General features: G+C 35.5%; 1 protein-coding gene across 2 annotated transcripts in view; it reads left to right on the top strand.

Moving 5' to 3' along the window:
- The window catches only part of LOC18428679 (ketose-bisphosphate aldolase class-II family protein), a 109,098-nt gene that overhangs the window by 37,358 nt on the left and 58,308 nt on the right, over positions 1 to 13,432 (top strand). For both annotated transcript variants that reach the window (XM_020663864.2, XM_088865124.1), the window contains 8 exons: positions 2,263 to 2,343; positions 2,427 to 2,507; positions 4,845 to 4,921; positions 5,114 to 5,168; positions 5,274 to 5,322; positions 5,510 to 5,647; positions 12,007 to 12,088; positions 12,204 to 12,282. In XM_020663864.2, coding sequence (XP_020519523.1) covers positions 2,263 to 2,343; positions 2,427 to 2,507; positions 4,845 to 4,921; positions 5,114 to 5,168; positions 5,274 to 5,322; positions 5,510 to 5,647; positions 12,007 to 12,088; positions 12,204 to 12,282 — 642 coding nt within the window. The remainder of the gene's footprint in view (positions 1 to 2,262; positions 2,344 to 2,426; positions 2,508 to 4,844; positions 4,922 to 5,113; positions 5,169 to 5,273; positions 5,323 to 5,509; positions 5,648 to 12,006; positions 12,089 to 12,203; positions 12,283 to 13,432) is intronic.

Below are 13,432 nucleotides of genomic sequence, written 5' to 3'. Positions count from 1 at the left end.
CTCACCCCACAGATTTTCTATTTATCTTATATGGTGTAGCTGGAAATTGGATAAGACAAATCCTATTCAAACTAGAAGATAAGTTTTCTCTAGATCGCTTTCTATTTAAAGACGAGCCTATTTGAGATCCAATAACAGGATTTTGTATTGCTTCTTAGAGATTTTTCTCCCTCACGTAGCAATTATTGGGATCTCTCTTCTCCTCACGCACCAAATTTGGGGGAGACCTCTCTCTCTTCCTCAAATTTGGGGATCTCTCTCTCCTCTCCATGTCAATAAGAAGTTCATCTGTCTCTCTTTTGTTTTACCACGCCATCTCTCTCTTGACCTAAAGAAAGGCATACCATCTCTCTCTCTTCACCTAAAGAGAGGCACGCCCTCTCTCTAAGACATACCACCTCTCTTTCTCTGTCCTCTATATTTTTGTCTTGAAAGAAAATTAAAGGTGGCCTATTTTACGAAAAATTAGAGGTGGCCTATTTGAAGTGAAACCCTAAACTAGGGTTTTCTGTATTTTTCAAAGGACGAAGAGAGAAGCATAACTTAGAGAGATATCATCTCCGAGATCAGCCCTATTTTGTTCCCATAGGGTTTTTATAAATCCTAGGTTATTTTTGAGCTCTCTTAAACCCTAGGGAAAGAAGGATAGCAGACAAAGCTTCCCTGTCTAAGAGTTTCCAGCAACACCTTAAGGAGGAAAAGTATGCCATTGGTCTGGGAATGGGGTATGGGCTGTATCATGTCCTGGTTGAGTAACTCCAGGCATCTTTCAGTAAGTCTTCCCATTAATTTTTTTTTATTTTTCAGTTTTATTTTTTATTTTTCTATAAGTTTTCAGGAACTTATAGTTTGTTAAAAAATTATTATAAAAGCTAGTTTAAAGTTCCTGGATGGTTTCTACTTCTTTTGGCAGCAAAATAAAGATCTTAGATTATATTGAGGGCATTGTTTTTATTTTTCGGCAATATAAGGAGCTTGTCCCATAAAAGAGAGAACTTTCATATTCTAGTGGCTTGTGAAAGAAGCCATGCACTTTTGATTGAAATTTATGGAAGTGCAGAGATTTTGATTGAAACAAGAAAGGAAAGTTTTGAAAATTAAAGGATTTTCAAGTTAAAGTATGTGTAAGAAGATTATGGAAAAGAAAGGCATGTATAATATATTTTTTATATTACTTTGATTTGTGAGGAGTAGGTTAAGAAAGTTGAAGGATAAGGTTCTAGCACATTCCTTTAATTATGATGGCTGATCTAAGGATTGTATGGCTAAGATCTCTCATCCCACAGGTCTTCTTTGATCAATGATTTGGATCTAATCCCCGTAAGGATGGCTAATCGTAAGAAACCCTAACCTCAGAGAAAGTCTATAAATAGGGACTCTTTCTCTTCAAAATCTTTACACCTCTCATCTCTCCCTCTTGATGTCTCTAGCCCATCTCTCTCTCTCATAAAAAATATTGAGTAGAAAATAGGGGGCATGCCCCACCTAGTCCAAGAGAGCGGCATGCCCCACCTAGTCCAAAAGAGCGGCATTCCGAAGCCTAATTCATGTTGCATGTTCCACCTTTGTTCTCATATTGATTAAGGTTGTAGCCTATGATTTCCCATGCTTCAAAGATTTGAGATAGACCATTGATCCCATGCGCCATTGAAGGAGAAGATCTGGATTGGGGTGTACAAAGTGCAGTTTAGGTAATCTTCTGGCAGTCTTATTTATGGGTTGCAATCTTATCTTTTCTTGTTCCCATGAATATTATGTATTTCATGATCCCAAAATCAAGTTTATGCAATTTCGTTTGTGTATTAAAAAATTGTTAAAATGGCAGCAAGAGAGAGTCCTTGGGTTTCTTTTGAGTTTTTATTGTTTCTTATAATGTATTTGGACTCTTGTAAATAATCCGAGTGTTGAAAATAAAAGAAAAGAAGAAAAATTTTAATTGGTATACATTTGCCCTGGTTACGTAGTCCTGCTTTCATATTTTTTGTTAGTTGATATAGTGTTTGATACACCATATTATGGAATATGTTGAGACAATTTTTCTATGATTATAAATTCCAACATTTCTTTGCTTTTGATGTCACATCTAACCATGTATTGGAATGAATGTATTCTTATCAGAATTCCAGCACTTTGAGAACAATCTTTCCAATTTACCTTTGGTTGCATGAGGCCTGATATTGTCAAATTCTGTTTTCATTGTAAGGATTAATACTGGAGATATTTGAATTTTAACTTATTGTTCTAATATGTGATTTCTTTTAGATGCTGAGGTTCTCATTGTCATGGTCACAAATGAGGTTCAGGTGGAGAGCGTTTTATTTGGGGAAAATGGATCAATATCAGGCATGTCAATCGCCTTCCTTAGAGTATACTATCCTTTTCTGTTGCTTATGTTCTTATTGTTCTTTTATTTCTTGTTCTTGCAGCTCTACCCGTGGGAGCATCTATTATTGTGTCATCCACTGTTTCCCCTGGATTTTTGAAGAAACTGGAAGCACGCTTATGTGGTTAGTCTTTTGTCCCTGAAAATTCTGTTTGTCAGTTCAAGATGGATATATTTATTGAATAGTGGCCTCTGTTGAGCCATTCTTTAAAACTTTTTATTCTTATTGCCGTCAATGTTTTTTCACATTTCTTTATGTTCTTGTAATATGCATTCAACACCCTTATTCTTTCATTTGTATTGTGATGTTTTGTATTAAGAACATAGGTTTTTCCCGTCTTCATTTTGAATTTGATACACTTTGTCATATAGTTTATTATTTATTATTTATTATTTTTCTCTTCATTGGATAATTATTCAATTACTTTTGTTTTGTATCATTGAGATTATACACCGAACCCATGTCGAGCCAACTTCTCCCGAACCCTGAACCACACCAAACCCACATCGAGCCAATTTGACCAGATAATTAATCAATTAGTTTTGTTTTGTAGAATTAAGATTATACTGCGAGAAATCAATGCTCCAATATTATACTGCGAGAAATCAATGCCCCATGTTCATTTATTTTTCAATTTTTTTTTAATGCTTCTGAAGGCAAAGTGGTGCTTCCTTATTCTTTCATTTGTATTCTGATGTTTATGATGTGATATTCTTTACCAAGAACACAAAGGATTTTCCTGTCTTCATTTTGAACTTGATCCACTTATGCATATAGTTTATTAAAATTTTTATTTTAATTTTTGTCTTCATTGGATAATTATTCAATTAGTTTTGTTTTGTAGATCTGAGATTATACTACCAGAAATCAATCCCCAAGTTCATTTATTTTCCAAAGGTTTTGTTTTTAATGCATCTGAAGGCAAAGTAGTGCTTCATGGTGTGGGTTATTGGATTGTGTCCTAGTTATGATTTGAGGGCTTGCTTTCGTGGTTATGTTTATGGTTATATTATTGTATATGTAAATTCTAAGCTTATAAATGAGTATGGTTGCCATTGGATTATGGAAAGAAATACTGACGTGAATCATCCAAAATTTTGTGATAAGTTCTTTGGGAAAAATTCGTACATTAGCCCGGGGAGTTCTTTAAGGAACCCAAAGGTTTGTTTTAGTAAATTATTCTTCTTGTGGTATAGGAGAGGTAACTTGGAAATATCTTGAATTTGAGGGCTGTTGCATTTTTGGTATCCTACCAGAATAGTTGTTAAATGGATCTAATTGAGATTGTCTTGGTTCCTTCTGGTACATAGCATGTTTGCAGATAGTAGGAGAAAAAGCCTCATGATATGATTGATGCATGTTTTAGAATTAAGGTTAGTGGGTGAAAAACTCCCAAAAATGGTGAGTTTACTTTTTTCATTGGTAAATAACTGATGATTTGATGAGCATCCTGCAAATCATTTGTAGGTGCCTCATATAGATGGTGATAAAATCAATTGCTAAGTCCTTCATGTATAGTTGGATTATAATTGCTAGTTAAATGGATGAGTACATTTTACACCAGCGGATTAAATACAAAATAATAATTACTTAACTTGGTTGCATGACATAGCCATTTTTGTGAAAGCCAAATATAAATTGTGTTATGTCAATGGTACAACCAAGGAATTGCTTCATAATCTCTGAAATTCACTGTGGTACATAAATGTTATGGTTCCTAAAGTCGATGGAGAAAAATGTGAGTAATGGGTTTTCATTTAAACAACAGAAAAGAATCTGGAGCACAGTAAGTTGTTATGTACGTAGGGATGATGTCATACGTATCTATCAACTAGATGGAGGCAGTCTACGAAAGGGAACAGGTCTCATCAGGGACATATCTTCAAAATTTTTAACAGCTTCTAACTCTATTTTGTGATTCCATTTCAATTTTTTATGCTAGATACAATTATAGAAAGGAGGTTTTTTATTTTATTATTTGTTTATTTCGTCTTTTTTTTTGGATACTTAAGTAGTGGAATTTGGAAAATGGATGTTGTGATGTCTTCCATTAACTCCTTAACTATTGAGCCCACTACCTTAATCTCAGGATGAGGATAGGTTGACTACATGTTGTAAACTATACCTACAACTTACATGATGTGCATTTTTATTAGTTGGCCAACAATTTTATGACCTATGCTGCTTTATATCTCTTTTATTGTCATTTTTGGATCAACAATATGCAGCGAAAATTCAAGATAACAGCTGTAAATTGTTTGGATTCATTTGATCTTTGTTCTTTCTATAAATTGGTCAATATAATAACTTGTCAGTACAAAACTGTGGCTTTGGATAGTTGAGATCAATAGTCATTGAAAATCTTTTTCATGGAGTATATTTCTTTGTATGATTCTCCCTACATACATATCCTTCCATGTCGAAAACTTTACTCAAAGTTGGCTTTCTGATATATCTCAGAGGAACGGCAGGATCTAAAGTTGGTTGATGCACCTGTCTCTGGTGGTGTTTTGAGGGCGTCAAATGGAACACTCACAGTATGAACTTTAATTTGGTTTTTCTTCCATTCCTTTCTTTCTTCAGTACATTTTTTGTTTCTGCAACAAATTTATTAATAGAAGGATTCTTACTCGGCATAGTGAGTAAGAAACAAATTTTTTTGTTTCTTCAGTACATAGTGATAGTGGAGTTAACCCTAGATTTGAATACTGATATTATGTTATTAAAAGGTAATGGCTGCTGGTACTGATGAAGCTCTGAAGTGTACGGGTTCTGTCCTTTCAGGTAGACACATATGATATACATGGCTTATCAAAAAATGTTGTTTCTCATGGATATTCAAATTCTCCTATGTATTTCTTTCTAATATTAATTTTTATTATTGAACAGCAATGAGTGAGAAGCTTTACATTATCAGGGGTGGTGTTGGAGCAGCAAGGTACAGAAACCACATGTTTTATACGGTTAACGTAGAGGAGACTGAAGTTCATATTGGTGAAGAATTAGTGAGCATTGGATATTTGCCCATAAATAATAACAATGATGCTCAATCTCATGGAACTTTTGTGTGCGTACACTGAACGTTCTTGTTCCTTAAACTTAATATACTTTCATGTGGTTTGCAGTTCGGTGAAGATGGCAAATCAACTCCTTGCTGGAGTTCATATTGCAGCAGCAGCTGAGGCCATGGCATTTGGTGCGCGGCTGGCACTAAGCACTAGAGTTTTATTTGAGGTCATAATGAGCAGTGAAGGAAATTCCTGGTAAAATCTGTTGAGAAGTTTGAAAGACTTTGGCATGGTTTTCTAGGAAAAATAATATTAAGACTCAAACTACCTAGAAAAATCAATGGGATGGTTAAATGAACAAAATATTCTGAACAAAGTGATTACCTTTTAAAAAGCTTTTTATTTAGGTACCTCCTCAAGAATTTTGTTATAAGTACTCAACTGCCCTTGTTCTAGGTTTGTAATCCTAAACAAGTAGGGGAATTTGGTAATTCTCTCAAGTCAAATGACTGAAATACCTTTTTTTGTTCTGGATTCCAAACACATAATGTATTTTTTTCATTAAATGAAACCCAGGAAGCATTTTGTTAATTTTTTCCTACTTAAGTCACTTGAGCCAAAAGATGCTAATTTACTTGATTGTTCTGGGTCTCAAACTAGGAACAAGACAATGGGAAAACATGTTCTAGATTGGGAATCTAAGACAAGCAGGGGTGTTAATATCATTTGGCTCGAGTAACTTATGTTGCCAAGTTACTGAAATGCCCTCAATTGTTTCTGGTTGCAAACCCAAACAGGGGGCCATTTTGGGCATTTTTTAATGAAATAGCTGTGCAGGTACGTATGTGAAATGATTTCTTTAGAGTAGCCAATGTATCTGTGAATTAGTTGATTTGATGTTTTTAGATGGTTGGTCATTTCATTGATATTTTCCCTTATTTTTATTTATATGTGATGTATATAGGGATGGTTATAATGTGTCAACTGTTGTTTTTTATATTTTACTGCTCTTCGGGCTGGTCAAAGTGTTTTTTTATTCGTTTCATGATTTTTCCTCTTCCTATATGTTAGATGCGTACTTGTAAACAAAAAAATAAATACTATATGGTTGGTCAAACATCATTGATGATATACTCCATGTGAACTGTCTTGACTATGTGAATTGTCTTGACCAGTCGAAGGATTGTCTTGTGCATCATTCTCCCCCTGTTGGGAATAACTCAACCTTGAGTTCGGCTCTTCTTGTATTGCTGCATTGGGTATGTGGTACTCAAAAGATCACCAATATTGAACACATTCGAGGTCTCAATCTCTACTGGAAGGTCGATCTTATCTACATTGTATCCCATCTTCTTGAGCACTTGAAACAGTCCAAACTTCCTGTTATTCAACCTATTGTATTTTCCCATAGGATGTCTATTTTTGCGTAGATAAATCACCACCAAATCGCCCACCTGAAACTCTTTGAATCACTTATATTTATCGGCAGCTTCCTTGTACTTGCTAATGGTAGTCTCCAAATTAGCTCGATCTTGGTTATGGACATCCTTCATGTGATGTATCACATATTGTCAGCATCTAAGTGTCCTTCCCCATCAACTAGTAGAGGAGTTAAGTTTAGCGTGTGGGTAGGATTCTGCTCGTACACAGCCTCAAATGGGCTCTCACCAATTGACCTATTGCAGGAACTGTTGTATTTGTGGCAAAGCCAAGTCCTGTTGTATCACCTTGTCACGCACTATGCTCTGAAGAAGATTACCAAGGATTTGGTTAACCACCTCGTTTAACCATTAGTCTGTGAGTGATAAGCTCTGTTGAACTGGAGCTTGGTACCCTTCTTGTGCCATAAAGTTCCCAAATGTGGCTGAGAAACTTGGTATCCCTAATCGATGTAATCGTTTTGGGAATCCGATGAAGTCTCACCACCTCACGGAAATATAAGTTCACCACATGAGTTGCATCTAGAGCCTTCTTGCAAGCAATGAAGTGGCCATCTTGAAAACTTGTCAACCACAACAAATATAGAGTCCGAACCTTGTTGAGTCCGATAAAGACCCAACACGAGGTGCACTGGGAATGGGAAGTGGAGAATATAAACATGTGTTATGACACTGCGCCTTTGCAACTTGACCTACTTTGCACCTCTCCACATGCCTAGCCACATCTCATCTAAATTTGGGCCAATAATACTTGGACTCAACCAATGCAATGGTTTTGTCTCGCCCAAAGTGTCCCCCCCCCCAAATACAAATTTTAGCTATGAAATAAGGACCTCTCTAAGAGAACCGAGCGAAGTGCATAGTTGATTCCCTTTGAAGAGAAACCCATCTTGTACCACATAACTCCTACACTGCTACCTTGGCAATGCACCCAAATCTCTCCAAAATTATCATCATCAATATAAAAGTCACGCAAGACGCTCTCCAACTCAAGGCATCAACGACTTTATTCTGACTCACAACCTTATGAGAAATACAAACGTAAACTCTTGGAAATATGCCACCCACCTACATTAATAAAAAAAAAAGAAGCTACCCACCTACATTAATAAAAAAAAAAGAAGCTACCCACCTAGCGTTTTGGCTATTAACCTTTTGCTGCCCATTAATATACTTTAACGCCTCATGATTTGAAAATAAAATAAACTCCTGATGAATAAGATAATGATGATGATGTCATAAAGGCTGAAGGATCACATAAAATTCCACGTCGTATGTGGAGTACCTTTGGCACGTGTCATTCAGCTTCTCTGTAAAGTATGTTATTAGTCTACCCTTCTAGCTCAAACCAGCCCCAATACGTATATGCGAGGCATCATCCCTAGCTCTAATATTTTATTAAAGTCTAAAAATGCTAACACCAGCAGCTCAGTCATAGCCTAATTAATCCTCTCAAGGCTCTTTCGTACTTCAGTGGTCCATTTGAAGAAACCCTTCTTCAAACAATCAGTGAGTGGTGCTATGATGTGCTAAATCCTCTAATGATTCGTCGATAAAAAGTGGTTGCCCCATTTCTCATTGCTGCCATCTCCTTCAGCCACCTTGATTACATCAGCAAAAATGACAAAATCCCAGGAAATCAAACTATTGCACATGAATACACACTTCTTCAAATTTGTATGTAGTTGCTCCTCTTGTAACAGCTCCAACACGAGCCTTAGATGGTCCACATGCTGCTCTTCCCTAAGGCTATCATCAAAGTGTACCACCACAAACTTTCCTTATAGATGGCTTAAAGATTTTGCTCATGGCCCTCATAAATGTGCTAGGTACATTTGATAACCCAATGGCATAACCAGCCGCTCAAACAATCTCTCTAGTTTATTAAAACACTATCTTCCATTTATCACCAGACCTGATTCTGATTTGATGTAACTACTTATGAAGACTATTTTAGAGAAAATCGTAGCCCCCTCCAACTTATCTAACATACCATCAAGGAGTAGGATCAGAAAGCGGTATTTTACAGTAATTTTATTAACTGTTCTGTTGTCGACATACTTGCATTAGGAACCATCATTCTTGGGTGGCAACCATGTTGACACTGCACATGGGCTCATACTCTCCCTGATAAACCCCTTATGCAGCAACTCTGAAACTGGCCTCTGTAACTCCTTATGCTCCTTAGGACTAATTCTATCGGCCGACTTATTTGGGAGGCTAGAACCTGGGAGGAGGTTGATGTGATGTTCACTTTGGCGGTAAACCCATTGGATGATCATCTGGTATGACATCATTGAACTCCCTTTTCAATGGCTTTAGCTTAGGAGGAAGGAATCCTTTTCTTCAAGCGGCATCGCACAATACAACACATCCAACTCACCCAAATCCCTCATGAAATCCGTCAAAGATAAGAGATTAGTGCTGCACTTTTCTTATTTTGAAGCACTTTCCATCTTACAGGGTCCCAAAATCTTTAATTCCATCCTTGATAAAGGAGTATGTTTTTCTGAAACCATCATGAGTGCTATGCCTATCATACTACCATGGTCTACCTAACAACAAATGACAGGCATCCATCAGCACTCCATCTCCCCATATTTTGTCTTTTTATGTTTCTCCAATAGATAAAGGACCAAGACATCGTTTAGAAATAGTTACCTCAACGCCTTCTTGAACCACTCAATTTTATAAGTCTTTGGATGGTTTTCTGTCTTGAGCTTAAGCTTATCAACCATCTCCGGAGGAACCATGTTTTCGCAATTCCCTCTATCAATAATTAGATCCCACACTTTCCCATGTGCAAGAGGGTATGAAATATGTGAGTGTATAGAAACCAATTCCATTGAAGGAAAAATTGGGCGGTCTAATCGGTAACCACCTGGTTAGATCGTAACCAGCCACTGGCCGGTTCCGGTGTTGGTCACTGGCCAAGTATTTTAACAAAAAAAATAAGTTTTTTTCTAAAATCCTAAAAAATAAGAGATTTTACTTGTAATGCACTTTTTAATGTTTTCATCATTATGGAAAAGATTGGAAATTGTTTTGGCCATTAATACTTATTTTTTAATTTTCCCATCTTTTTTGAAAACATTCAAAAATACCCTTGGGCACAAATCGATTCTTTAATATTGTAAATATGTACTACATAAATAAAATATATTATATAATATTATATTACATAAATATATTATATATAATACAAATGTATATTTATAATCAAAATATAAACAAAAAATTGTATATTTGATATTTATTTTAATATTGTAAATATCTATTACATATTTATATATTATATTAATTTTCAGCTTCATTTGGATGTGCTTTGTTTAATCGTCCTTTAAATATAATTTTCATATTTTATTAGATTTTTTTTTTGTATTTTGTTTTATTTTTTTTACACTTTTTGACTGCCCAGGACTTGCTTGGTTAGAACGGTTGAACTGACCGGTTTATTGGTTAGGCCCGTTGAACCGCTTCCACGCCTATGCCTGGTTAACCGTTCCGGTTTGATTTTTCGTACACTGACCAATTCTCTTGACTTGAACTACAAAGTAAACAAAAACAAGCCAATACGCCTTGAATTTTTCAATACACTTTGAAATTACAACTAATAAAAACAAATTTTAGCAAGATCATTGTAGTTATAGTGATCTATTGACTTTCAACTCACTGAGAGGATACAACTCAAATTGGGGTCCCTTGCGTATGAACAAAACAATTTACAAAAGGAGATCATCAAGCTACACATGTATAATGTCCATTTGAAAATTCAGCACCATTCAAAGTTGCAAAGCAAAATTATACATCAATGAATTCATAGAAGTTCATCACAACATGATCTCCATTATATCAATATACATATGCTCAAGTGTGCAACTATGGGAAGCCAATCAGAGCTCTCCGGTGTCCGATATACGGCCTTGGGCCTTAGCTATGTGCCATTGTATGGCATGCGGTGGCATGACACAAAATCGGGCCTATTCATCGTCTAATCAAGTGAGAAGCCAATCATTTACTGATTCACACTTAATCATGGAAGGATTTGTAAAGCTCTAAAGAACAAATCAAGTGGGGAAAGAGTGGGAGAAAACCATGCTCTTAAAACACAAAACCTGTTAAATTGAGTTCACAATCCGGCACACAAAAATTTGGCATAGTCTCTTCTTATAAAATCCATAATTCAAGATATCAAGAAGAGGAGACCTAGCTTTCCTTATACAAAGAAGAGACCTCAAAACCCCAGATAAGGCCTAGTTTTACTATTCATACTCAGTTTTTACTGTTCACGCCCGAAAAGTCCCCAAAATCCTTACACTCCAGGCCCTTCTAATTAAATTATAATGAAAAAAATACCAAAACTACCGCCAATTAAAAAATGATAAAAATACCCTATAAATCCGTTAAATTGAGATAAAAAAAGTCCCTAAATTGCCCCTAGCTTCAATTAAAATACTAAATCATTAAGAGACTGTAAAAATAATAACAAACTCAAAATAAACTCCTTCAAAAAGTCAGCCTTCCCCTCCCGGATTGCCTTGTGACCTTGGATGCGGATAATCATAAAGTCGGTTGTCAAATGATGGATTGATTGGGTGAAAAAACCCATGAGAACTATCTTGACTAGTTGAAGGATTGTCTGGTGCATCAAAATGCTTCTTGATTCTTCGTACTATCATGTAGGACAAGTTACTCCGCATGATATTCAGATTGTTTTGCCGTATACACTCTATGTATTTGATTCTCTTACGTATCATCTTAAACTTTTTGTCTCTGTTGTGTTTCTGAAAGGTTATTTTCATTGACGATATTTTATTTGTCTCTCAGATGTATTCTCATATGCATTGTTGTTTCAAATGAATGCTGTGATTTTGTTTTCAATGAGTTAAATTTAAGGGCACAACAAGGCCTTTACGTGTTTCTCTTGCCATTTAACTTATGGACTAACCTTGTTCTACCAATGAGTGCACCTCCAGATAGAAAATTGTGTAAAAACTGTAGTACATCTCTAGAAAGAGATACATCGAGGAATGTTGGAGATTCTCATAGATTAATGTCAATTGTGTAAAAACTGTAGTGCGTCTCTAGAAAGAGATACATTGAGGAATGTTGGAGATTCTCATAGATTAATGTGAAAGGTGAATGACATTCTGCTAATTCAATGGCATATGACAGGATGTTTGGAAATCGCGTTCCCCACATGCTTGATAATAATTACACACCTTGCTCTGCACTCGACATCTTTGTGAAGGATCTGGTACACATAGTATCTGTTTATATGCAAATTATTCTGCTTGAGTTACTCCAATAATTGAAGTATGAATGCATGATTGATACATAATTGAATTGTGATTGGTGCATATTGTTTTCAGGGCATTGTGCTGCATGAAAGCAGAACCCTCAATATCCCTCTTAATGTTTCAAGTGCTGCTCATCAACAATTTCTGTCAGGTTAGATTGATGAGGATGGGTATCTTATTTGGTATTTGGATGTTTCCAAAAGCATACCAAAACTATTTTCTGATGTTTGCTATGGCACCAATTACTGTTTTATTTTCTTTTGTCAGATGTGATTTTACTCTCTTTAGACAAGGTTTAAAAGATGGCCATTATATAGGGGATAGCAGCTTTTATAATGCTGAAGGTTCCTTTTGAGTTATGTTGTATAAGGTTAGATGGTGGGAGGTCAGAAATGGTTTGCACTGTAAAGAGTGCCCATTATTTTACTTTAATGACACTGTTATATGGTTAAGCGATTTCCAATCCAAATAATAAGGTAACTCTTGGAAAAGAAAATAATGGCACTGTGATGTAGGAAAATTTGAAGAACAACATAAAATAGCAAGACTTTTCTGCCAAACACATGCAAAATTTGGAGAAACCCTATGGTTTCTTTCTCACACCCAAGCTAGGGTTCAAAGGTCTGGAGCTTTTCCTCTCTTTTCGGAAAACAAAGTCATGTGGAATGACGCCTCGAGGCCCCATGCACCTCTTAAATAATAATATTTAATGTTTAAGGACATTGTTCATGTAATAATTAAAAGGGTGCAGTTTGTATAGAGCCAAGGCTCTAAACAATCAAATTTGAGCCCACCTTCAAATAGTATCAAGATATTAGAAATTTTTGTAATAGCCTTAAAATATATTTTGATCTTTAATTATAAAATTTAAACCTTCAAAAATAGTGTAGATTGAGTAGATCTATGAAAAGTTGAAAATCTTGAAAATTGACGGTCAAAAAATGCGTGAGCCTAAGCTTCAAAACTTGACATCCATTTTGTTCTCATGTCCATGCATCTTGATGTCGAGATGATCAATTTGATGTTATTTGGGTATCAAAACAACCTCATCTAGTGAAATTTTTGAGGTAGGGTCTAATTTGATTGTTCAGAGCCTAGGCTCTATATAAACTTTTCCCTAATTAAAATGACCCCAAAAGTCATAACTTAAAAGAAAATTTGTAATGACACTTTTCCCTTAATAAAACAAGTAATTCCATAAGTATTCTAACCACTTATCTTAAAATCCTTAAAAAACATAAAAAACCCCTAGAATCCCTAAAAAAACTTAAAACCCTAAAAAAAATAACGCTAGAAAGTTC

Source organism: Amborella trichopoda, chromosome 4, assembly GCF_054954075.1.
Source record: "Amborella trichopoda isolate Santa Cruz 75 chromosome 4, AtrichopodaSantaCruz75HAP2 v2.0, whole genome shotgun sequence".
Taxonomy (NCBI): Eukaryota; Viridiplantae; Streptophyta; class Magnoliopsida; order Amborellales; family Amborellaceae; genus Amborella; species Amborella trichopoda.
This window is presented reverse-complemented; position numbering and strand designations above follow the sequence as displayed.